The sequence below is a fragment of the Hypanus sabinus genome, chromosome 4 (genome assembly GCF_030144855.1).
Source record: "Hypanus sabinus isolate sHypSab1 chromosome 4, sHypSab1.hap1, whole genome shotgun sequence".
Classification (NCBI taxonomy): Eukaryota; Metazoa; Chordata; class Chondrichthyes; order Myliobatiformes; family Dasyatidae; genus Hypanus; species Hypanus sabinus.
The window spans coordinates 50,138,154-50,164,878 of NC_082709.1; the positions used below are offsets into that span (position 1 = coordinate 50,138,154).

At 40.5% G+C, this 26,725-nt stretch overlaps 1 protein-coding gene across 1 annotated transcript; it reads right to left on the reverse strand.

The window, feature by feature from the left end:
• Nucleotides 1–8,356: 8,356 nt before the first annotated feature.
• On the reverse strand, nucleotides 8,357–26,200 carry wdr12 (WD repeat domain 12). Its single transcript, XM_059967051.1, has 13 exons — nucleotides 26,087–26,200; nucleotides 24,084–24,178; nucleotides 22,608–22,702; nucleotides 22,332–22,438; nucleotides 21,283–21,398; nucleotides 17,006–17,160; nucleotides 16,213–16,258; nucleotides 15,416–15,501; nucleotides 11,909–12,049; nucleotides 11,097–11,202; nucleotides 10,373–10,505; nucleotides 9,794–9,866; nucleotides 8,357–9,086 (listed from the first exon to the last, which is right to left on the reverse strand). The coding sequence occupies exons 1-13, from the start codon at nucleotides 26,152–26,154 to the stop codon at nucleotides 9,009–9,011; spliced, it is 1,299 nt and encodes a 432-aa protein (XP_059823034.1). The 5' UTR covers nucleotides 26,155–26,200; the 3' UTR covers nucleotides 8,357–9,008.
• Nucleotides 26,201–26,725: the final 525 nt, after the last annotated feature.

Genomic DNA, 26,725 nt, shown 5'->3' on the forward strand with positions numbered 1-26,725 from the left:
TAAACTGACATCAAAGCTGGCTGGTGGAGTCAGGTCATTCGTGCCAGACTTCAAGGCAAGTGGTCCTGGGTTCAAATCCGGTCTGCTCCTCGCACACTTTCCATCCGTGCTGAGTTAAAAGTTGAGCTAGTAAAAAAAAAGCCAAAAATGCTAATGAGATGGCAAAGATGTGCCTAATGCACCACAAGGTGTGAAAGGAATAGCGATAAAATGTCTGACCTCAGTGGTTGGGAAGATATTGGAGTCGATTGTTAAGGGTGTGGTTTTGGGGTACCTGGAGGCACATGATAAAATTAGGCCATGGTCAGCATGGTTTCCTTACGGGATATTCTTGTCTGCTAAATTTGTTAGAAATCTTTGAAGAAATAACAAGCAGGATAGGCAAGGGAAAATCTGAGAATGTTGTGTACTTCAATTTTCAAGGTGCTGCTTAGCAAGTTCAGAGCCCATGATGTTACAAGAAAGATGCTGTGGATAGAGCATTGACTGACTGGCAGAAGGCAAGGAGTGGGAATAAAGGGAGCCTTCTCTGACTGCTGCTGGTGACTAGTAGTTGTCCATAGGGGTCTGTGTTGGGACTAGTTCTTTTTACATTATATGTCAATGATTTGGATGATGGAATTACTGCCTTGTGGCAAAGTTTGCAGACAATACAAAGATAGGTGGAGGGGTGGGTAGTTTGAGGAAGCAGGGAGGCTGCAGAAGGACTTGGGCAAATCAGGAGGATGTGCAATTAAGTGGCAGATAGAATAGTGGCAGGAAGAATATGTTTATGCACTTCTATTAGAAGAAATAAAAGAGTAGACTTTGACCAAATGGAAAGAAAGTACACAAATCTGAGGTGGAAATGGACTTAGAAGTCTTTGTGTAGGATTTCCTAAAAGACTATTTGCAGACTGAGTCAGTGGTGAGGAAGGCAATTGCAACGTTAGCGTTCATTTCAAGGGGATTAGAATATAGGGATGTGATGTAATGTAATAAGGCACTGGTGAGGCCTCAGTTTGGACAATTGTGAGCTGTTTTGGGCCCTTTATATAAGAAAAGATGTGCTGACATTGGAGAGTGTCAAGTCGGAGTTATGTTCTTTGAACATGTGCAGCTTCCCCACTTAAAAGGGATTGAATGTGCCTACCTGAAGGTTTTTTAACCGGATTCCACTCAATGACCAAACAACTTTTCCTTTTTTTTCTCTTTTTATTTTTCGCAAATGCAGCAGTTTGATAGTTCCATTAGTCATTACTTCTTAGCTCTTAGTCATTAGCCATAAGGTGAAAAAACTGGCTGCCTCTCGGACTTTGTAGACCAATTTCAACCTGCACAGTCTCCGTTTATCTAATGGACTGTTAAGTTTTCAAACCCGGCAAACCCTTCCCGAAGGTTCATGAGCTTTTCTTCAACCTCGCGCCATTTCCGAGAAGTGTCTGCGCTCAATGATCCCCGTGACAAAGCTAGCGCTAACCCAAACGCAGTGACAGCGGTGCACTTTTCCATGAAACAGTCTCTCAAGTTATTTAAAGTTCAGCATCTTACCATAGATTCCAATACTGCTCCGGGACTGCTGCGGGGACCCCCCCCCCCCACCCACCCACCCCCAAATGTTACGGGCAGAAGCAGCACTCAAGCAGTGGGTTCCATCCAGTCTATCAGTGGATTCTTACTATTACTTTTTAGATTTTATTTTCTTTTGCCTCTAGGTCCCAATACTTTCTAGAAACTCAAGTTTGACTTGACAGAGAGCATTCAAAGGAGATTCACAAAAATGATTCTGGGATTGAAAGGCTTATCATATGAGGAGCGTTTGATAGCTCTGTGGTTGTACTCATTGGAATTCAGGTGAGACCTCATTGAAACCTATTAAATGTTGAAAGGCCTCAGTAGAGTGGATGTGGAGAGGATGTTTCTTATGGTGGGGATGTCTAGGACTATACTGCACAGCCCCAGATTAGAGGAATGTCTGGTTAGAACTGAGGTGAGGAGGAATTTCTTCATCCAGAGAGTGGTGAACCTGTGGAGTTCGTTGCCATAGGCAACTGTGGCAGTCAAGTCATTGAATATATTGAAGGCAGTGGTTGATAGATTCTTGATTAATCAGGGCATGAAGGTTTACGGGGACAAGGCAGGAGAATGGGCTTGAGAGGGAAATGGATCAGCCACGATGAAATGGGGAGCAGACTCAATGCACCAAATGATCTAACTCTGCTCCTATATCTTATGGTCTTATAACAAGGTAAATTGTGGGTTCAGCTCCATCTTACCCTATTAGAAAACCATTTAACAGTATTATAAAAGTGGGGTGGAAATTGTCCTTTGGCCCAGTGGTATTTATATTTCAGGCTTTGTATTTCCTGCCCAATGGAAAAAGGGAAGAGAGAATGTCATTAGAATTGGAGCCACTTCTCATGGGCCAGTGATACTTAACAGTGTGTTATCAAGAGTATTATTTAGCACACAGCTAAGGATGGTTTTATATAGGGGAAATTTTGCCTAACAATTTGTTGGAATTCTTTGTGGAAATAACAGGTAGGATAGACTAAGGAGAGTCAGTGGACGTTGTTTATTTGGATTTTCAGAAGGTTTTTGACAAGGTGCCTCACGAGGCCGCTTAACAAGAGTCAATGGAGTTGCAGGAAAGTTACTAGCATGGATAGAGGTTTTGCTGACTGGCAGGAGGAAATGAGTGGGAATAAAAGGGGCCTTTTTCTGGTTGGCTGCTGGTAACTAATTGTGTGCCACAGGGATCAGTGTTGGGACCAGTTCTTTTCACGTTGTATGTTAATTATTTGGATGAAGGAATTGATGGCTTTGTGGCCAAAATGAAGACAGGTAGAGGGACAGGTAATGTTGAGGAAGCAGGGTGTTAGAAGAAAGACTTAGAATGATTAAGGGAATGGACAAAGAAGTGGCAGATGGAATATAATGTAGGAATGTGCATGGTCATGCACTTTGGCAGAGGAAATAAAGGTGTGCACTATTTTCTAAATGGGGAGAAAATTCAAAAATCAGAGCTGCAGTGGAACTTGAGACTCCTCATGCAGGATTCCCAAAAGGTTAACTGGCAGGTTCAATCTGTCATAAGGAAGGTAAATGCTTTCATTTCATTCTTTCCATTCATTCATACTAACATTCATTTTGAGAGGACTAGAATAGAAAAGTAAGGATGTAATGCCGAGGCATTTTAAGGCATTTGTCAGGTTGCACAGAGTATTGTGAGCAGTTTTGGGCCTCTTGTCTAAGAAAAGATTTGCTGGCATTGGAGAGGTTCCAGAGGAGATTCACAAAAATTATTCCTTGGAATGGAAGAGTTAACAAATAAGCATTTGATATCTCTGGGTCTACACTGGCTGGAGTTTAGAAGAATGAAGCGGAATCTCATTGGAAACTGTCAAATATTGAAAGATCTGGTTAAACTGATGTGGAGAGGATGTAGTCTATAGTGGGGGAGTCTAGGACCAGAGACATACGTATATACCAGAGACACAGCCTGAAACTACAGAGACATACGTATATAACAGAGATGAAGAAAAATTTCTTTAGCCTGGTGGTGGTAATTCTGTGAAATTCATTGCCACAGGTGGCTGTGCAGGCCAGATCATTGAGTACTGTATATTTAGGATGGAGGTTGATAGTTTCTTGATTAATCAGGGTGTCAAAGGTTACAGGGAAAACACAGGAGAATAGTGTTGAGATGGTTAATAAATCAGCCATAATGAGTACACTGATGGGCCAAATAGCCTAATTCTGCTCCTATGTCTTTTGGTCTAATACAGATTTGTTTTATTGCTTGAGATTCAACGTTTCCTGTCATCCTGTAGTGAGCTGTAATTTGCAAGGATAAGCTACCAAGTGAGTGGCAGGGCGGAGATATGTATGCCTCTACCAGAGGAGATGTAAGGTGATCCTTCCCTCCGCTAGCCTGCAGGCCACCCATGGGCAAGGTGTACACCTACTTAGCCCCCCAATCATGCTCACATGAAGCCATGGGTGCAGGTAGTAGATGATCATATGAGCAGCTGGTGCATAGCACAAGTCCTGGTTATGTGACCATAGACACCAGGGAGACGATCTCTGAAGAGTATTAGTAAGAGCTGAGGCCACCTGTCTTCTAAAAACACTGCCTAGAAAGCAATGACAAACCACTTCTACACACAAACTTGCCCAAAGCAATCATGATCTAGACCACAATTGCCCATGTCTTAGAACACAGCACATAAGTTTTCGAAGTTTGATTGTTTTTTTAAACACATGACACAAATAAGGGGCACAATGCCTATGTTTGTAAGGTATTCACTCAGAATCATCTGTATATTACAGCATTTAACTTGGTGTTTATCATGACCATAGGGCAAGTCCAATAGATAGACATATTAGAGAGCATGAGAGGGCTGGTAGGTTTAACTGCATTTACTTTGATACAAGGGTTAGACAGACGAGCTGAGAGCTGTCTATCTGTATGTGGTATTGTTGTAATCATGAAAACATGTTTGAGGGCAGGGCAGAGCTGTCTGCTCAATAATCTGGGGTATAGAAGCTTCAGGCATTACAGAAGGGTGGACAAAAGTAGAGGGAGTGCTATATTCCTAGTCAGAGAGAGTATTACACTAGTACTCTGGGAGGACATCCTGGAGCAATCAGCCAATGAGGCAGTATCAGTGGAATTGAGAAGTGAGAAAAGGGCAATTATTTTGATAAGGTTATACCATAAATCCACTAGTAACAGGGATTAGAAGAACAGATACAAAGACAAGTTGTAGTTAAACACCACAGTAAGTGATTTTAACTTCCCCGATATTGACTGGGATTACCTCAACGTAAGGGGCGTGGCTCAGATGGAATTTGTAAAATGCATTTGAGAAGTCTTTAAAGGTGTGTGCAGAGTTCTTCTTGGGAAGAGGTGTTAATGGATCTTAGAGAATAAGGATGAGCAAGTGATGGAAGTGTCTCTTGAGGAACCCTTTGGAAGCAAGAACCCAAGTTCACTAAGTTTTACAGTAATCTCAGAAAAAGACAATGATGATTCTAGATTTAGGTTTAAGGGAGTGCCGATTTCAACAATATGTGGCAGAAAGTGGAAAAAGGAGACTGGGATGCAACTAGAGGGAAAACAGTATTTAGTAAATGGGGAAGGAGTGAGGGTACATTTAACAGTGAGAAAGTAATACAGGTAAATGTATTCAAACAAAATTAAAGGTTTGGTCACCATTGGAAGGAAGCACACGTCAAGTTAAAAAACAGAAACATAGAAAAACCTACAGCTCAATACAGGCCCTTCAGCCCACAAAGTTGTGCCGAACACATCCCTACCTTAGAAATTACTAGGCTTACCTATAGCCCTCTATTTTACTAAGCTCCATATATCTATCTAAAAGCCTCTTAAAACAACCCTATTGTATCCGCCTCCACCACTGTTGCCAGATGGCCCATTCCACGCACTCACTGCTTTCTGAGTGAAAAAGCTTACCCCTGACATTTCCTCTGTACCTGCTCCCCAGTACTGGTATTTAGTTTCATTTGAACAGGTACTTGGACAGGGAGGAGTAGAGGGATATGAACCTATTGCAGGAAAATGAGACTAACATATGTGGGTATCATGGTCAGCATGAACAACTTGGGCAGAAGGGTGTATTTCTCTGCTGTCCAGCTCTGACTGTGTATGCAAGCAATTGACCAAACAGATGTACTGTACTTCATTGCTGAATATAGAAGAGGGTTAGGTATTTTTCTCATTTGAGCATCCATCTGATGTTAAAGCTGGTCAGTTCATTATATTAATTTGGGCCTTGAGTTTTCCAGCTTTATTCCCCAGGTATTTTTTAAAAAAAACACAAGGCTGTATTCATTTGTGGCAGTTTTCCTGATAAACAAACTAAAGCAGTCTCTATGTACTTTGCGGGTCCCCATTTTATTATTCTTCTCTGCCCAGTCAAACCTGTTCCCACCTTGACCAAATTCTTTTAATTCTTGTCACTTTCAAACATATAGCAGTGGGCACTTGCATAGGCCACAGGTGCAATATCTTCTTTGGCTTTATGTAAAGGCCCTTGTTCCAAACCAACCCTAGCAACATTTCCCAAAACCTTCTCCTCTATATCGGCACCTATGTACTGTACATTTGTGCTCCTTCTGTGCTTGTGTGGAACACATCTATTTCGCTAACTTAGCTACTAATTTTCATTCTCATTCTAATTCTTACATTCATCTGAACCTTTTCCAATAACACTCTCCCCTTTCTTGATCTCAGATAAAACTTATCCACTGATTCCCCATAAAAGTAAATGAAAAATGATCAGTGTTTTTCCAGCATTGAAATATAAGTTAGAATTAACACCTGAAGCTGAGAAGAGTTTATGTACCCACTGACATTTACTGCAACCCGTTGAAACCTAGACTACACTTCCTACCATGCTGCCTTTTGTAGAGTTGCCATTCCTGCATCTGTTCTCAGAATAAGGCCTACCCTTCCATGGCATGTATTCTTTTTCAGGAAAATTGGCTTCCTACTGTGGTTAAAGTCTTAATCCTTTCTCAATTTTTATACCTTTGCTCTTAATCCCACTTCCCTCCAGCCCAAGCTAAGGTATAGTTCCTTTAGTCCTTGCCTCTGCATCCAATCATCTTATTTTCACCAGCTGCAACACGATTCAGCCCAATATCCCCTCCTCACTGGCCCAGGCACATTTCCTGCATCTCCTCCCCACTCCCCTTACCACTATCAAGGAACCTTCCAGGTGAGGCAGAGATTCATGTGCACCTCCTCCATCCCATCTTTTGCAATCACTGCCCTCAAAGTGGCCTCCCCTACTTTGGTGAGACATAATGGTAGCCATCTGCTTTGCTAAGTATTTAGCCTGTGACAACTACCATTTCAACTCCCTTGCCAATTTCTGTCTATCCTCAGCTGCCTCCACTAACATAGCCTTTCCTGGTGGGCATTCACTCAATGGATGCTAAGTGATCAGTAAAGTATGTCTTATCAAAAATTGAGCTATATTCTGGCACAATGATTTTATAATCTGTATAAATACTAAATGGAAAATATGAACTTTATTGGGCTCTCTGGTGATTTCATCTGCTTTACAATGAGTTTAGATTAGATTTAATTAAATATATACAGAATATAATATATAATTTGATTTACAGTCTTTTGGAGTATATGGTGGTGATGGTTGTCCATCACATTTGATGTCTGGAAACCTGTGAGGGAAGGTTTTAAAGTGGAAAAGCTTTTGCATTGGGGCAGTTTCACACATTCAGCCTCAGAAGTCTGGGTCTAGTGCTATGAACCACGGTCACAACTGAGGTCTTCTTTGATTGCAGAGGATGACCATGATTTTGTCTGTCTTGTCATGCCCTTTGGTCTCTATGGACTGTTGTAGAGCTACCTTCATGACTATTGTATCTCACTGTAGATCTCATCCATCCATTCCGCCTGGATTCATATGCTAGGACAGGCATGTCCCTATCTCACCAGGGTATGAGGATGTCAGCTACACCCACCTGTCAAAGTGGTATACCAGGGTATAGCTACTGTCACATGCAAGCAGATTAGGTGTGTGTAATAACAATGCAATTTTGTTGAAACGTGGCTCAATACAACAGTTTCTTAAAGCAGTAATCTTTGTCATGTCTTAGTAATAGATAATTCTACACACTAAATGAATACTGTAGCATTTACAATCTTCCACTTTTGGAGTATTGAAATATGTTCCTCAAAAGCAAAATACGTTGAATGAAAACTTTTTACTGTGCCCGGAATTGGTTGTGTATTCATTGTTTTTGAATCAGAAATCCATTATCAGTATTGTCGTATAAATCCCTTGGCCATGAGTGGCAAGGTGCTAAGCATTTGATGTGTATAAATATTCTGTATCCTGACAGTACTAGGTCTCAGCCTTTTAATGCATGAAAACTTATCTGGACATTGTTTTCAATGCATTTAAAAAAATATTTGTACAATATCACCAGGCAGTACAATGGTGACTTCCTTAATCATTTTATGATTGTGTTTTCTTACATCAAAAGTGGTACACTGCTGTTTCTCCAATCTTTCAACTGAATGATTGTAACCATCTTTGTTTATTTCAAGGCCCTGAGCATTTTATAGTAATAATCTTGATTAAAACAAAAATCATGGCTGCTTCAACTTTTAAATCCCTTTCTGTATACCCTACTGATCTAGAGATCTAGAAACATAGTCTAGAAACATAGTAAAAAGGTTCCTTCCTTTGACAAGAATATTTTGATATATTCTTCTGCATTGACTTTGAGAAAATTATGTAGTGGAGAAATCAAAAAATTAGAAAGAGGCTTTGGACAGTGTTTCCAGTTTTAGGAAATTCAAGAAAAAAGTATAGATTAATTAACATTAATAGCTCTTAATTTATTGCTGAAATATAATAGAATGGGAGATAGTCAGTCAGATAAACCATTAAAAAAGCTCATTTCTATAAATCAGAATGGAAATTGAACATGTCCACAGCTACTTTAAGAAGTATGGTTCATAGCAGTAAACAATGTAATCTTCATTTTAAAATCAAACTTTAGTACATCACTATTTCCATCAGCCACAGCATTTAGCCTTTCCTCTCTGGTTAAATGAATGTAGCTAAACACCAAAGAACATTTAGTTTTTAGGAAATTAAATGATTACATTCTTAGTTTGGTAAATAGATGGGTACCTTTAAGCAAGTCATATTAAATTAGAAGTTCCATGTGAAAAAAACTACAGCTCTACTCAACACTTGTCATCTTCTACCCTCTTCTGAACAACAAATTTTTTCCCATTAGAGCACAGATTAACGACATTGGTTCAAAACATTTTAGTCCCATTGGCATTTCTCAAATATCCTTGCATGGTCGGTTGTACGGACAGACTGAGCAGGACATAGGCCAGTTACAGCAGTAAACAGATCTTATTCAATTTGTTGTAAGCTGCTTTAAGAGAAATGAAGTATTACAATGGTATCCGCAGGTGCTGGTTTGGTTTGGTCCTCCATTATTTACTATTTTCCTCATGCTCCATCTCCAGAAGTGGGTGTCAAATATCTGAACAGGAATAATTTGTTATCTGCTCCACCGCTTAACAGCAACTGGAAAAGGGGGAAAATTGGGAAAGAAGGTGGTTTAGTCTGTGAGGATTTGAATAGACTTTTAGAATATAAGCATTATCATATTAAAAGACAATCAAACTCAGTGAAAAGCTTGTGTTAGATGAGATATTAGATACCTTGTTAAATGTTACCCAGATATTGGCCGTGACGTCCAACTTACATCTGTCCCTTAGAATTTTCAGTGAGCAATTACAATCCACATCAAAGTAAACAAATTGTATGGTGTTCTTTTTAAGATCATGCCCATTATCCCTCCCTGTTTGGATTTCTCTCACAATTTAATATACTAAAAAAAATTCTTAAGTTAACATTTAATAACTAGATATCTCATCCAAGCAATGAAAAAGGGATAGTGAGCTTCTATCTGCACCACAAAACTGCTTTCACAAGATTAGGTGTGGGATAAAGTAAACTGGTAATAAGACATTTCCACAGTTTATTCAATGCGTGCTTAAATCCCATTTTAGTAGACACCATGCCAAATATTTTATATTGCTATCTAGCGAAGTTCCTAATAATGCAAGGTATCAAATAACAATGAATTACAGTTGACACACACAAAATACTCCCCGCACCGACGAATTACAGTTGGTCATCTTTATATAATTTGCAATTCCCTACTTCAATAATTCTGTATAGTATTACAGTCATAATAAAAGATACTATAACAATCACAGCAACCTTACCCCAGTCTCTGTCCAGTCCACACAAAGTACTTTATCTTCATGTGCATTCATATCATATAATGGGGCCTTGCAACTGGAATAGAAAAGAGGTGAAACAATTTTTGTGCATCTCAAAGGGCAGGGTATGAGCTTGTACAATGAAATGTGTTCCATCCAGAAGATTTCTTGTTGTATAATTCTAATGGACATAATTAGTTAGGAATTTCTGGATAAAGTTATGGTTGGGCAACAAATTAGAACTAGACAAATGCTGAGATCAGGGACCCCCATTCCACCCTCCCCTCCCCCAGATGCATTAAGATAAATCATACTAAAACTGGTGTTGTTGAAACAGGATAATTAAATACAATTTGCTTTCAAAAAAAAACCTCACACCAATCAAATATACTCTAACATTTTCTTATATTGTAAGGACTGGGATGGTTACTGCCACAAGAAATTGTACTTCGTTGATCTGGGAGAAGTTAGAATTCATTTTAAATTTCTTCCAATAGTAGAAAGGGTGGGGAGATGAAATTATCGTGCTAATCAGCTTCTGCACATTTCCATCCACTATGAACAGATATGTTTCCAAGGTACCTTCGTGTGTCCCAAAGCTTGACCAGTTTATCAAAAGAACCGGAAATCAACTGATATTCATTCGTGGGCGACCACTGGACTGCTGTTACCCATCCATTGTGTGATGTTAGAGAAAGCAAAACTAGAGATCCATCTGTAAAAGAACAAACAATGACTCATTAACTAAACTCTTTCAATTTAATATATCCAGAAAGAAAAGGTCTAATACACTTACATTCCTTACATTGAACCATTTTGCTGGTCTGTAGCACTAAATTGTTAAGAACCAGAAACATCATTCAATATTATCACAGCTGATCTTCTGTCTCAGACCCACTTTTCTGCATTAACAAGCTATCCTTCAATTCCACTGATGACCAAAAATCTCAATCTACTCAGCAACCGAATCTCTATAATCCTCAGGGGTATGGAAATCCAAAGGTTTAATACTGTCTGGAAAAAGAGACAAGTGACTGCCTGCGCTGAAACCTACTGGAGGGACTCAGTGGCTCAAGCAGCACTTGTGGAAATGAATTGTTGATGTTTCAGTCATTGAATGGTATCCTGGTGTAACATCACAAACTTTAAACTATTTTGGAATAGAACATGTTGCATTCAGTCTGAGAGCTATGGTTCTATTCTTGCTGAATAATGCAACAAACATATTCAACGTCCATGCAAGCATATCTTGTAAACTATAGTTAGTAAATCAACATCATGCATGACAACCCCCATTGAATGTTACCTTTTGAGCGTGGGTCCCACAGTCTGATGTGTCTGTCTGTGCTGCCAGTGACCAGCCTTTTGCACAGAGGAGAATAAGAGATGCAGTTGAACACTTTATTCCCAGTCTGCAGAAGATGAAAAAAGAAAACAAGCTGTTTCAGAATGCACAGGAGTAACGCATCTCATCAGATACTTAGCATACCAAATGTGATTTCGCTAGCTAGGAAGAGATGATCTATTCATTCTATTTTTATGATATAATATGCCATAAATTGTCCAAATGAAAGGCAATGGAAGAAGAAGAAAAAGGATAAGGATTTAACAGCACACACAAGTAATTTTATTAACAGAAGTTACCTGTATTAATGTAGAAAAATGCAACTAATAACTAACGCACAAACAGATGATGGAAGAGTGTTTATTAATGTTCATTGAGAGAAAAACCTGTGAGAGATTAGCATAGGTATAGTTAAGATTTCACTCCAAAAGGACAGCATGGGACACAAAACTGGTGGTTTTAATCATAAACAGACAAAGCTTCTCAGCATCTGCTCTTTTAACTGAAAACTACCCCAAAGTGTGTGACTTACTCTGCTTTCTTTCAATAACTAATTACTAAATTAATTAAATGCACCAAGAAAGAATTGTTCCTCCATCTCGCAACACAAAAGGTCTCATCCAGGCAATTTAAATGCAAATTAGAATTTGTGTAAAATCTATACGGAGCAAGGGAGAAATACTGTACACAACTGAACCAAAGGCATACTATTATACACAACATTTTCAGGCCGATTTAAATATTTAATTCCGGAATTTAAGCTACTCACTCACCAGGGAACATTTCTGGGCTCCTGTCTCAGCATCCCATATCTTTATGGTGTGATCCCACGATGCACTACATAGTTCCTCAGTATCAGACCACAGGACTGAAGAAACTGCTTCAGTGTGACCGGACAGTGTCATCATGGGAGTCTGTGGAAGGGGATATCCAAATTAACAAATCAAATATCAACACCCAGTTTGACTTGCATTCCCAAAGGCTCCCCTAATTAATTCTTCACTCACAACCATCTTCATTTTTATCAAGAGATCTTAAAATGGTAATTGTATATTCTTCTCCCTCCTTAAATTAAGATTTCAGCAGATAAAGTAAGCAATGGAAGTCACATGGGCTCAATTCACTGACCCTTGAGTTTTTCTAACTTGAGTGAGGTACTGCATGATAACAATCACTAAGTTACATGTTGAGCAAACTGAAATTTCTAAAACTTGCTACATTTTTAAAAAATGTTTGCTCAAATTTGACTTGAATAACTGAATCTGCTTAATGGGCAATTTGAATCCGATATGTAACCAGATTTAAACAGAAAGCTTTTGTGTTTTTAAACTAGTATTGTGCCTCCATTTCAATTAATCTGAATGGTAAAGGTACATGAGGGCTAGATACTATGATATAAGGCGGACAGCAGTGTAGTAGTAGATCAAACATTTTACAGCACTGCAATCACTGACTGGTATTCAATCAGTGATCGTTGGTGCTGTAAAACAATTATAAGGTGTTTGTACATTTTCCTGTGACCATGCGTTTAGTCCCATTCCGAAATTCGGCAATTTGGAAACAATGACTAAGGTTAAAAACAAAGGCAGTGAAGGTTACTTAAAGATCTTCAAAGGTTCGCTTTATTTGCCACATGTATATGGAAACAGTGAAATGCATTGTTTTGTGTCAACTATCAACAAAGTCCAAAGATTGCGCTGGGGGCAGCGCACAAGTGCCGCCATGTTGCAACTCACTAACCCTCGTGTGCGTTTCTGAAATGTGGAAGGAAACTGAAGCACCCAGAAGAAACCCGCGGTCACGAGGTTTAATCTGGTTACATATCGGATTCAAGTCGCTCATGAACTAGATTCAGATATTTAGGTCAAATTCAAACAAACTATTTAAAAAATGTTAACAAGTTAGCACATTACCAACAGTTCTTCCACGGTGTAACTGTTTTATTGCACTGTATGTTTATGTTATAATTGGATGGTTCGCAATCATTATTTACTCCAAGGTTTATCAGCTGATCCAGCATCCCTGGATACACTGGCAAGAAGTGAGAGTAAAGGCAACAATGATAACTAGGAGCTGGTCTTACCTTTCCAAGTAAGAGCACCAGTTAGGAGATCTAGGCTGGCAAAGTGTTCACAGCCACCTCCTGCAATTGTTGAAGTGAGACAGACGGTGCAACAGAGCAATCAGTGACAGCGGCAAATCGAGTGGCTACATGCAGACAACCTGCTGGGACTGATTGTACTGCCAACTCAGCTAACCTTCCTGCATTTTAGAAGTAGACTAATGCCAGCAAGATGACGTTAGATAAGCTGCCCTCATGTTATTGTCTCACAAAGCCAGTGTAGACCAGCTGGTCTGGCTCTGCCTCTCAGGAATAGCACAAAGAGCTATCAGCAGCCACTTCAATTGAATGCCAGCCAACTAATGAGTAACTGTATCTTAATCCTTATTGTGAGAAACAATATTGATTTTTGGAGAGAAAAATAATTCAATAGAGCTTTTATTTTCTACACTAATCATTTAATAGTACCTATGTTATTACTGTTTTTATCTGGAGCTTTAACACTTCTTGCAGATGACTTGCACACTCTACCCCACATTAGATCTCATCTTCCCAAGAGATTACATATACTTACTGTATGAAAACCACGCCATGGCTTAACTGACCTGATTGTTTACATAAACTTAACCTATACAAACAGGAAGGGTCTCGGCATGAAACATCGACAGCGCTTCCCCCTTTAGATGCTGCCTGGCCTGCTGCGTTCACCAGCATTTTGTGTGTGTTGTTTGAATTTCCAGCATCTGCAGATTTCCTCATGTTTGCTATACAAACATCATTCTATTTTACAAAGCAAGATTTTAAAACTGTGTGTTGTAATTTCAAGCAATGCAACCTCTTAAAATGAGCAAAAACCCATGCTTTACACAACAGCTATGTATGAAAAGCACAGGAAGAATTTGATAGAATTTGTGAATGTCAGCTACCTGACTGTGTGGTGTATTGCCCAGGTATGTCTTGGACACAAACGTAAAGGCAAATCCAATCCAGTAATTACCATCTCAATAGTCTCAATTAAAAGCCAGTGATGCAAGGGCTAATTGATAACATTATCAGGTGGCACTAAGAACAATCTGTTCGCAGAAGCTGTGTGGGTTTCATCCTAGTCCAGGGGTTCCCAACCTTTATTATGCCATGAACTAATACTATTAAGCAAGTGGACCCTAGGTTGGGAAACCCTGCCCTTGTCATCCACTTTCTGTCCTCATTGTAGCCTCAGCCCAAACATGAGCAAAGAAGCCAATTGTGGTGGTTGAATGGTCAATCAACTCAGCCACAGGATATCTCTGCATTGGTGTCCTTGACTCAACGATCTTCAGCGGTAAAGATATTCGCTGATGATTGCATAGTGTTCAACACCATTTGTGAACTTCTCAGATATTGAAACCATCTGCATCCAAGTGCAGTAAAACCGGGACAATACCCAAGTTTTAGCTGATAGGTATCAAGTAGCATTCATGCCATAAGAGTACCAGACAATGACAATAACTAACAGAAAGTCTAACTATCACTCTGACCTTCAATGGCACTTCCATCACTGAATTCCCCACTATTAATATTCTGGAAAGGGATGGGTTACCATTGCCCAGATTGTGGACTGGAGTATCAATTGACATAATATGCTACAAGAGCAAAAGCCTTGCCACTGTCTACAAAACTCAAGTCAGGAACGTGAAGGAAAACTCTCCACTTGCCCGGATAAATGCAGGTTCAATACTGAAACAGCTCGACACCATACAGAACACAGTAACCCAATTGACAAATGCTCTGTCAATAATCATGCACTCATTCCAATGCAAAGCAGGAGTTTGCACTGGCTACAGGGTGCACTGCAGCAACTCACCAAAACTCTTTGGACAACAACTTCCAAACCTACAAAATCTACCAGATAAAAGAACAAGCGCAGCAAAAGTATGGTACGGTCCCATCTGGAAGTTGCCCTCCAAAGCATGTACCATTCTGTCTTAGAAATACGTCACCGTTCCTTCAATGCTGGGCCTAAATCTGGAAAACCCTCCCTAATAGCAGCATTGGTACATCCACACCTCAAGACTGCAGCAGATTAAGAAGGCAGCTTACAATCACCTTCACAAAGTCAATTAGAAACAGGAAATTAAACGTGTCATAGTCTGCAAAGGCCGCATCCCCTTAATGAATAAAACAACAATGTCACTTCCTGTGAGAGTCCAATTATCATTCCCAACATAAACCAACTTACTCTTGTTAACCCCAGTTGTTCAGTCTTCTGTTTCTTCCTTGGTCGATTTTCAGACTCTTCCTCCATTTCTTCATCTTCATTGGGAACTAATAAAATACAAAGCCAGGATAATGAGGTGTTGGTGCAGCAGGGAAACGAGGTTTACACATACACACTACTTACATAAGAAATGAGTAATTTTGAGGTAATCTGTAAAACAGAGAGGGATACGTTGGATTACACAGTATGACTGTAAATTTAAGTTGTACTGGCAGTGGCACATAGAAGTGACCAATACATCCCTGTAGCCAGGATGCGATGCATTGTCCTTCAGACACGTGGGGGGCAGAAATAACACTATCCATCTGTGATGTGATTATCCTACTTCCTTAATGCAACTCTACATGGAATTTTTCAAGTGCTCTTGGCTCCTAGGGACTACTATTATAACAACCTGTATGTGTTACAAATACCTATTCTCACAAGAGTTTTGAGTAACTCAAGTTCGATGGATGAGGTAGATAGAACTGTATTGAACAGCATCAGATTTTTAGACATATGGACAATTCAATGGCCTAGGAAAGTTAAGGCATACCCTGAAGTTTAATTACACCAATATAACATCAGTTATACTATGACTCTATTTAGCACAAATGAATACTGCTGATTGTCAGCAACTTGTGTCCTTGCAAATGGCTAAGAGTGATTGGAGAACAAGATAACAGACAGTTCAGAAGGTGGCTGAAGTTGTTGAAAATTTAATGAAAAATACTTTGAATTGGATTTTTGAATCCAAAAAAGACAAAATTATCCAGTACCTGTTGACCAAATCTTCACCATCTTGTCCCACGAGCCACTGCAAAACTAAAAAAAAATGCATTATTAAATGAGATGGGAAAATAAATATTCCACACAACAGTGGTTAACAAAAATACCATCATAATTATACTAACTGCAGGGTCAAGAAAGGTTATTAAATCTATCATGCATATCCTAGTACAAATGTAGACTAAGAAGCCAACACATTTCTCAAAACAAAATTGATATAAATATGAATCCATCTGTCATGGGCTTTGCACCTTGTCTATCTGTGCGGAATGATCTGTCTAGATGCTATGTAAACAAATGATTTTCCACTATACTGTGGTACACGTGACAATAATTTCTCTGTTTGGTAACAATTTTGATGTTAATTCTGGGTTACAGAGAAGTGGACAACCAAACAAAGAGATGGGGAGAAAACAGCTTCCATCATATCCAAGAAGTGGTAATGCAAAGCCTTACAATTTTAGTGGTTTGAGAACAGTTGGAGGCATCAGCTCCCAGCAAAGGACCATCTTCCCTGTGTTAGCTAGGGCAAGTCCAAACCTCATACCTCAGGAATGAGGTGACATACTGCTCATTTCTGGCTTGCCCAAAACAAGCTTCACAGTCAGCTTCCCTTGACTGAGTCATGAACCATGTATTACATCTACATAGATTTATTATTCTCTTAACACTGATTCTCCGACTTCAGGGAATACACTGTGACTTCCTTTTTTACTGACTTATAAACTCTCTCCATTTCCTTATACTTTTATAGGAAAAGTATTATAGAAGAGATAAACTCACTTTAGTTTTTGAGTTGTCCACAGCAATTGATTCCACACTACCAGCGTGTCCTCGACAAGAATGCAATGCTTTTACTTTGTTCTTTTCACAGTTCCATTCCCATAAAATAACACTCTGGTCCTGCGATGCAGTGAGCAGCAAACTGCTGGGACTACCTAACAGAAAGAATATGCACAACTTAAATAAATGAAGCCACACAGGAGAAGCATATGAACAGCAAATAGCCATCTAACTGCACACATAATAATCTGCTGAGCTGGTGCACAGCATAAATGAAGGTCAATCTGTTAACAGTATTCACTTGATGGGCTTTGCCTCAAAAATAAACCAGCATTAATCACATATAAAGCAGCAATTTTCTTCGAGTACAGCAACCAGTCATCAGCAGGCATGGTGGCATGGTCTAACAATTGCTGGTGTGAAGAACCCAAAGGTAAGAAAATACTGCCTCCTGTCCAATGGGCCATGAGTAACAAGTCCATTGTGTCCTCCTTTAATCAATGAGTGTATCACTTGCTTTCATTTTTAATAAATCTGTAACTGAACCTGGACCTTTGGGCTTATAGTCAAATTCTGACTATTTTGTATCTACAATGCCTTTGAACTTTTCTTTCCCTCACCAAGAGATGATATGCTCAGCTCTTTACAGCAGCAGTGGAAGAGAACTGGAACGCCAGCTCACAGACTGTAAAAATGAAAACTAGGTCAGCAGAGAGGCTCATCTCATGTTGAAAATTAGTTCTTCAAAATGCTGAATTACAGGCAGCACACACTGATCTTGGCAGGAAAAATAATAATTATATATTTCATTCTAATACATTTAATCATCTTGACAACATTCCTTCAAATTTTAATAACCTATTTGTTAACAGTACACAAGATACTGCCTTCACACTGATGTCTTGTTTTACAAAAAATGTGAGGGCAAACATTGACATGGTAACAAACTCGAATGCACTGGATCTATGTGTTTACATTCTAAAGGACAAGTGAAGGTGACATTATATATTACACTCCTAACTTTGAAGTACTTAATGATGCCAATGTGCGTAGTATAAGAAATAAGGTGGAAGATCATGTTGCACTTTTACAGATTGCAGATATGACGTTGTGGCCATCACTAGATCGTGACTGAAGGATGGTTGTAGTTGGGAGCTGAATGTCCAAGGTTGCATATTATAACGGAGGGATAGGAAGGTAGGCAGAGGGGGTGGTGTGGCTCTACTGGTAAAGAACGGCATCAAATCAGTAGAAAGATGTGACATAGGATCGGAAGATGTTGAATCTGTGTGGGTTGAGCTAAGAAACTGCAAGGGTAAAAGGACGTTGATGGCAGTTATATACAGGCCTCCCAACAGTGGCTGGGAGGTGGACCACAGGTTACAACAGGAAAAAGAAAAGGCCAGTCAAAAGTTATGGTAGACATGGGAGATTTTAACATGCAGGTCGATTGCAAAAATCAGGTTGATAATGGATCTCAAGAGGGTGAGTTCATTGAATGCCTAAGAGATAGCTTTTTAGAGCAGCTTTTTGTTGAGCCTACTAGGGGATCAGCTATACTGGATTGGGTGTTATGTAATGAACCGGAGGCAATTAGGGAGCTTAATGTAAAAGAACCCTTAAGAACCAGTGATCACATTATGATTGTGTTCAATTTTCAAATCTGATAGGGAGAAAGTAAAGTCTGATGTAGCAGTATTTCAGTGCAGTAAGGGAAATTACAGTGGTATGAGAAAGGAGTAGGCCAAAGTAAATTGGAAGGAGCTGCTGGCAGGGATGTCAGCAAAGCAGCAATGACATGCGTTTCTGGGAAAAATGAGGAAGGTGCAAGACATATGTATTCCAAAAATACTCAAATGGTAAAATAGTACAACCATGGCTGACAAGAGAAATCAAAGCTATCATAAAAACAAAAGAAAGGGCATACAACAAAGCAAAAATTAGTGAGAAGATAGGGGAGGTTTTTAAAAAAACCCTCCAGAGAGCAACTAAAATCAATAGAAGGGAAAAGATGAAATATGAAAGCAAGCTAGCCAATAATACCAAAGTGGATAGTGGAAGTTTTTTCAAGTATGTTAAAAATAAAAGAGAAATGAGAGTGGACATAGGACTGCTAGAAAATGAGGGAGGAGAAACAATAACGGGACAAGGAGATGGCTGATGAACTAAATGAGAATTCTGCATCAGTCTTCACTGTGGAAGACACTAGCAGTATGCCTGATGTTGTAGTGTGTGAAGGAAGTGAAGTGGGTGCAGTTACTATTACAAGAGAGAAGGTGCTCAAAAAGCTAAAAGACCTAATGATACACAAGTCACCCGGACCAGATGAACTGCACCCTAGGGTTCTGAAAGAGGTAGTGTTAGAGATTGTGGTGGCATTAGAAATGATCTTTCAAAAATCACTGGACTCTGTGGCATGGTGCCAGAGGACTGGAAAATTGCAAATGTCACTCCACTCTTTAAGAAAGGTGGAAGGCAGCAGAAAGGAAATTATAGACCATTTAGGCTGACCTCAGTGGTTGGGAAGACATTAAAGTTAATTGTTAAGGATAAGGTGATGGCATACTTGGGAGACACAGGACAAGATAGAACATAGTCAGCATGGTTTCCTTAAGGAAAAATCTTGCCTGACAAACCTGTTGAAATTCTTTGAGGAGGTCACAAGTAGGATAGATAAAGGGGATGCAATATTTGGACTTTTAGAAGGCCTTTGACAAGGTGCCACTTATGAGGCTGCTTACCAAGTAAACGGCCCATGGGATTACAGAAAAATTCCTAATATAGTTAAGAGCATTGGCTGTTTGGTAGGAGGCAGCGAGTGGGAGTAAAAGGATCCTTTTCTGGATGGCTGCCAGTGAATAGTGGTGTTCTGCAGGGGTCAGTGTTGGGACCGCTTCTTTTTATGCTGTATTGATGGAATAGATGACTTTGGTGCCAAGTTTGCAGATGATATGAAAATTGGTGGAGGGACAAGTAGTGTTGAGGAGACAGGTAGGATGCAGAAGGCCTTAGACAGATTAGGAGAATGGGCAAGAAAGTGGCAAATGAAATACAATGTTGGAAAATGCACAGTCATGCACTTTGGTAGGAGAAATAAATGTGTGGACGAAACAGGAGAAACGGGAAGAAAATCCAGGAATCTGAGATGCAGAGGGATTTGGGAGTCCTTGTGCAGAACACCCTAAAGGTTAACTTGCGGGTCGAGGCGTTGATGAGGAGGGCAAATCATTTCAAGAGGTCTAGAATGAATTATGTGATGCTGAGGCACTGGCGAGGCTGCACCTTGAGTATTGTGAATAGTTTTGGTCCCTCATCTTAGAAAAGATGTGCTGGCACTGGAGAGGGTCCTGAGGAGGTTCACAAGGATGATTCCAGGAATGAAAGGGTAATCATACAAGGAATGTTTGATGGCTCTGGGTCTGTTCTCACTGGAATTCACAAGGATGATTCCAGGAATGAAAGGGTAATCATACAAGGAATGTTTGATGGCTCTGGGTCTGTTCTCACTGGAATTCACAAGGATGAGGGTGATTTCACTGAAACCTTTCAAATGTTGAAAAGCCTGGACAAGTAGATGTGGAAAGGATGTTTCCCATGGCAGGAGAGTCTAGGACAAGAGGGCAGAGCCTCACTATAGAGGGTCGCCCTTTCAAAGCAGAGATGCGGAGAAATTTCTTCAGCCAAAGTGTGGTGATTTTGTGGAGGCCAGGTTGTTGGGTGTATTTAAGACAGAGATTGAGAGGTTCTTGATTGGACATAGCATCAAAGGTTATGGGGAGAAGGCCGGAAACTGGGGTTGAGGAGGAGAAAAAAAAAAGGATTGGCCATGATTGAATGGCGGAGCAAACTCAATGGGCCAGATGGCCTAATTCTGCTACTATATTCTTAAATCTAGAGGAGTTCCAACAACATAAGAAATCAAACTAAATGTGCAATGAATATTTCTATTATTACCCCGTATAAATATAGCCACAAGATTTGCAGGCTGGGCAGCTGCTCAGATGCAGAAGTACAGAACTACATTCTACTGCATTAAGAAATTTTACCAATCACAAAAAATGGGCATCCAAAATCTAAACCTTTAAAATAGTGAATGGGTCCACATGAGACTCTTAGTAAATTATATACACCTAAGGGTACCCTATTTAGAGTAAACACAATATTCTAACTTAATGACCGTCCTGAAAAAACTAAAAGAAACCCTGCAAATTGTATATATGCAGAATTAAGACAGAACTGAGATGTAACTACCTGTGACAAGACAATTAAAAACTCACTTTTCCTTATCCATGCCACATCTTTGACTACTTCAGTATGTCCGGAAAGAGCCACAAGTGGTCGGCCATCTAATGTCCAGATACGAGCAGTTTTATCATATGAACCTGTAAGAATCCTGGGAGAACACAAATTAACCACATTAATACTTTCTAACTATTGCTATTGCCATTGTACTACAGGCAAGGAACTGATATGTCGTGGAATTCAAATGTGTGGTCACTGGGAGATCCTGCTTTCTCTGATGGACCTAGCGTAGGTGTTCAGCGAAACGGTCTCCCAGTCTGCGTCGGGTCTCACCAATATATAAAAGGCCACACCGGGAGCACCGGACGCAGTATATCACACCAGCCGACTCACAGGTGAAGTGTCGCCTCACCTGGAAGGACTGTGTGGCTGGTGTGGTATACTGCTTCCGGGTGCAGCCTTTTTTATATATTGGTGAGACCGTTTCGCTGAACACCTACGCTCGGTCCGCCAGAGAAATCAGTATCTCCCAGTGGCCACACATTTGAATTCCACATCCCATTCCCATTCTGATATGTCTATCCATGGCCTCCTCTACTGTCAAAATGAATCCAAACTCAGGTTGGAGGAACAATTTTATATACCGGCTGGGTAGCCTCCAACCTGATGGCATGAACATGGACTTCTCTAACTTCCGTTAATGCCCCTCCTTCCTTTTTACCCCATCCCTGACCTATTTAGTTGTTTGCCTGTTCTCCATCTCCCTCTGGTGCTTCCCACCCCCACCTTTCTCCGGAGGCCTCCCGTCCCATGATCCTTTCCCTTCTCCAGCATCTGCAGATTTCCTCGTGTTTGCTCTTTAAATTTTCATCCATCATTGTTTTTATATGCACTAGGAGTCAGTGATTGCACTATTCATTGGACAAGACACACTAAACTATGATAATTTTTCAAAATGCTTGATTAAAATGACAAATAGCCTATTTGCCCAACAAAATTTGTTCAGGTCTTCTGCATCTTGCGTTAGAACCATTTTTTTCCAGCCATCTCAATGCCAAACAGTTTTAATCTTCTCTTTTCTTACCAATCAACTTGTGCCTCCACGGCACTGACCCAGTCATCGTGGAAGAAACACTCTTCTGGCTGAGGGGCACTATATCGTTCTACATATTCAATCTCAACCACCTCTTCCTAATACAGTGAGAAGAAAAAGCAGTGTTCTTTACTTCAATTCAGTCAACAAAAGAAAAAAACAATACATCTTTCAAACATCAATTTTGTTTTCAATTTTACCCTGTAATTCTATCAATAATGATCACTGCATTACTAATCTTCATCAATATCTTATGTGATGACTTACTGTTGAAATGTTCTCCAATTCCATATGTTTACCCAATGGCACCCGTAGGAACTGGCCTTTGATGAGGAAATCAAAGTCTGCATGCTTGTGATTAACTGCAAGGCAAGAGATGACAGGTAATTTACAGATTCTAGCAGAAAACACACTCACTATGCCTAACACCAGTACTACTTGCTACAAATTGCCGTTACATATTATTCAGCTCTAATCCCACATGAAGAATCACACAAGTCACTCTTGTGGAGTTCGTCAAAGTGGAAGCCCTTGAGGCATAACCCCTTTCCTCCTATGCCTCTGGTGAACTGCATATACTATAGCATGGCCAAGTATACTGTAACATTTTGTTCTGTTTTCTCAACCTAACTTTAAACCAAATTAGTTTCTTCACATGTTCCATTCCACTCATCACAGAAATCTGAGAAATTTAACTGGCACTTTTTCCAATATCAGATGTTAAGGAAAGTGTTAAATGTGATTCCTCCTTGTTATATGCTAAAGTAATATAGAATTCTGTAAGACAAAATGGTCTTGGCTTAGAGGAAGTACAAGAGAACCAGTTCACAGCAATGTTTTGAAAAACATTTGTCTGCACTAGACTTCATAAGAGATAAGACAGTGCAGCAGGAATGGAAAAGTACTAGTGTAAGGGGTTCTGAAGGGTATAAAAAGTGACGTTTTAAAAGTGGGAGAGTTTGTCTTAGGCTAGGTTGCAGTCAATGCTTGTGCTCAGAAAATAGGGGCAAGTATGTTGAGTAGTTAGAGAGACAGAAAACAGGCTATGTGTAAGATTGTCACATCTGTAGCTCCCATCTGACATTACAGAGATTGGCTTGCTTTGTGGATGATGACTATAATTTTGATTTCTGTACTGCTACTACTGTATACTTTTTGTTTTCCTTTCTGTAGTGCACTTGTGCCAGTTCTGATAAAGGGTTTTCTTGAGGCCTTGAACACATGTGCAGTGTCTCTGTTGTTAGCAGACACATACGTTAATAGTCTGAGCTGAATGAGAAAAGAACATATAACGGATTTTAAAATAATTTTCTATACATCAGAATACCTGCAAAATCCACTGTAATTGCATATCAAAGGACTAGCACATTCTACAGATAAGCAAAGGATTCAAATCCAGACAAAATACATTTTCACACCCTTTCATAGAAAAAGACTTTGAAATATAGAACTGTACATCACAGGAACAGGCCCTTCAGCCCACATCTGTGCAGAATACCTCTATTCAATCCCCAATGGGCCACTGATTTAATTCTCAATCCCATTCTTGACTCTGACTTCTGTCTTTGACCCCTACTTTGCTCCAAGGATGCCCAGTAGAAATTTGAGCAACCCCACTGTTGCTGCATGACCCAATGGATGCTTCTAGCAATGTTTTTATTTGGAGTACTGATCTCAACAAGTGCTGGTTGACAGACACCAATTAGAAAAAATGCCCAAAATTTGTATACAGCTTAAACTCACCATGTTTAGCTTCTAGTAGCTTATTGATGATTTTACTGAGGTCAGGAACTTCAGATGCAGCTGGCACAGAGAATGGTATGTCATCTACTTCATATCTGTAAGCAAGAAAACATAGCAGGTCACAATCATTTTTAACTATTGACTCCCTCACCTTTTGATCCCTAAAAACAAAGACAAATACTAAGGAATATTGAGGGCAATGGGGATTAAGTCCACAGTCCTTAAAATGTGGGAATACACGGAGATAAGGTGGTGAAGAATCCATATAGCCAGCTTGCCTTCATAGACTGGTGACGGTGTAGAGGAGATTCAAAAGGATACTCCCGGATCGGAGGACTTTAAAACAGGGAAGGATTGGATGAACTAGGTTTGTTATCCCTGGAGCAAAGGAAGCTGACAGGTTATCCAATGGAAGTACATAAAATTCTAAGGAGCATAAGCAGTATCTTTTTCCCAGGGCAAGGATATCAAAATCTAGAGGACATGTTTAAGGTGAGAGAAAACAATGAGGGGAAAGGTTTTTATTTAACAGAAAATTATTATTATCTGGAATTGGCTATAGAGAAGCCAATCAGTGTGCTTAAAGTCAGAGAGCAGCTTTATTCGTTACACATAATTGAAACATACAGTGAAATGTGTCGTTTGTAACAATGACCAACACAGACCAATGATGTGCTGGGAAGCAGCCCGCAAGTGTCATGCTTCTGCACTAACAGAGCATGTCCACAAATTACTAACCCTAACCCATAGGTATTTTGGGAAGAAATTCACCTGGAGGAAATCCATGGGGAGAATGGACAAACTCCTTACAGAGAGTGGCTGGAATTGAAGCGTGATCTTCCGATCACTGGCTCTGTAAAAAGTGCTACACTAACCACTACGCTACCTTGCCACCACTAATGTTTAAGGGATACTGACACAGGCACATGAAAAGACTGGCTTGGGATCAAGCGCCCATTTTTGTGCAATGCAACTCAGTAACTCACAACTCACACTCGCTGTGATATCCACAAATGAGCAAGGCACACAATCAATTATACTGACAGCTAAAGACACCAATGAAATTCCACTGCAACACCCACAAAATGCTGGAGAAACTCAGCAAATCAGGCAGCAACAATGGAGGGGGATAAACAGTCAATATTTCAAGCTGAGACCCTTTATCAGGACTAGAAATGCTGCGACCCGAATCATTGACTATTTATTCCCCGCCATAGATGCTGCCTAACCTGTGGAGTTCCAGTATCTGCAGAATCCCATGAGTCAGTAACATTTCACTGATGACTCTTTTTCTAGTGATCTATTTTATTAAATGATCAAACAGTACAGTATGGGCAGTGATCATTTGACACAGAATCTGTCTCACTCCCCTGGTCTTATTTTATTCCCATGTTTTTCACCTTCAAAGTATTGATCCAATTTCTGATCAAATTTAAATAAAATAAGTGACAGTGCTCTTATTACCAACTCTTCAATCACTGGAAAGTTTGTTATTTAACAGTTAATGGTTTTGACATCTGTAATTAGGAGGAATTTTTTTTAAAAAACGCATCTTAGTCTCTCTGCTCTTATGAAATCAAACGTTTCTAATTTCGTGCCTCCATATATTTGGATCAGGGTGGGAAGAGCGGAGTGTGCAGCTGGGGGATGCAGACGAAAGAGAACATATAAGTGATGGGAAAGCCAAAGGAAACGGGGGAGGGGGCGGTGTTGTGGTGAGGTGGGATTAGGGTGGGTAAGGACCAGAGGCAACAATGGAGGGGATGAGGGGCACACCGGGAGTTAGGGGGTCCGGGGACTGGAGCATGAAAGGGTGAGAAGAGGGGACAGCACAGGAAAAGGGACCAGAGCAGCAGCGGACAACCCCTCTGAAGCCGACACCAGGTGGCTCGGGGCCTGATAGCCAGTCTCCAGCGGTCAGAGCAGCTAGGCCGCCGGTGCTGGGTCATGCCGGGGAGGGGGCCTGGATGTTGTGGAGAAGGGGCGTACGGGGGTCTCCTCACCTCTTGTCATCAGTGTGGAACCGTACCTGCACCTGAGCCATGGCGGAGCGTGAGGCCTGAAACCGCATGCGCAGTGACCGCCGGTGTCACAGACAGGCGGCTGCACGTGGTGCGCCAGGCGCAGCCAGTCGAGCGTCGAGCCATCCGTCGCCCCTCCATTGGTCGAGCCTGAGAGGCTTCGCGTCCATAGCAACAGTGAACGTTGTCTTGGGTCCCCGAAAGGGAAGGCGGAGCGGAGAGTGCAGTCCCTCCAAATCACCAAGGTGAACAAGGACTGGCGGAAGGCCAACAGCCTGTGGAAAGCAGTGGGGCGGTTGAAGGAGGCAGGTGGGAGCAGTGGTTTGGAGTGCGGGCATAGCCTAGTTTCACACGAAAGTCAGGTTGGATCTATTCACATAGATACTGACCCGGACACCGAACCTACGGAGAAAGGTAATTGTGTTCATCGGCAGAAAAGTATCGATTCGTCGTTAAAGTCTGTAGTTTTTTGTGCCGAAATTCACGATCGATCATGGGGGTGAAAGTCGCCGGAGGAAACGCGCAACAACCGATCAAGCAGATATTCACAATGTCTTTATCCCATAGGAAAGTGAGTTATAACAGCTGTGAAATGTTGCATAATTCGATTATTACGAGCAA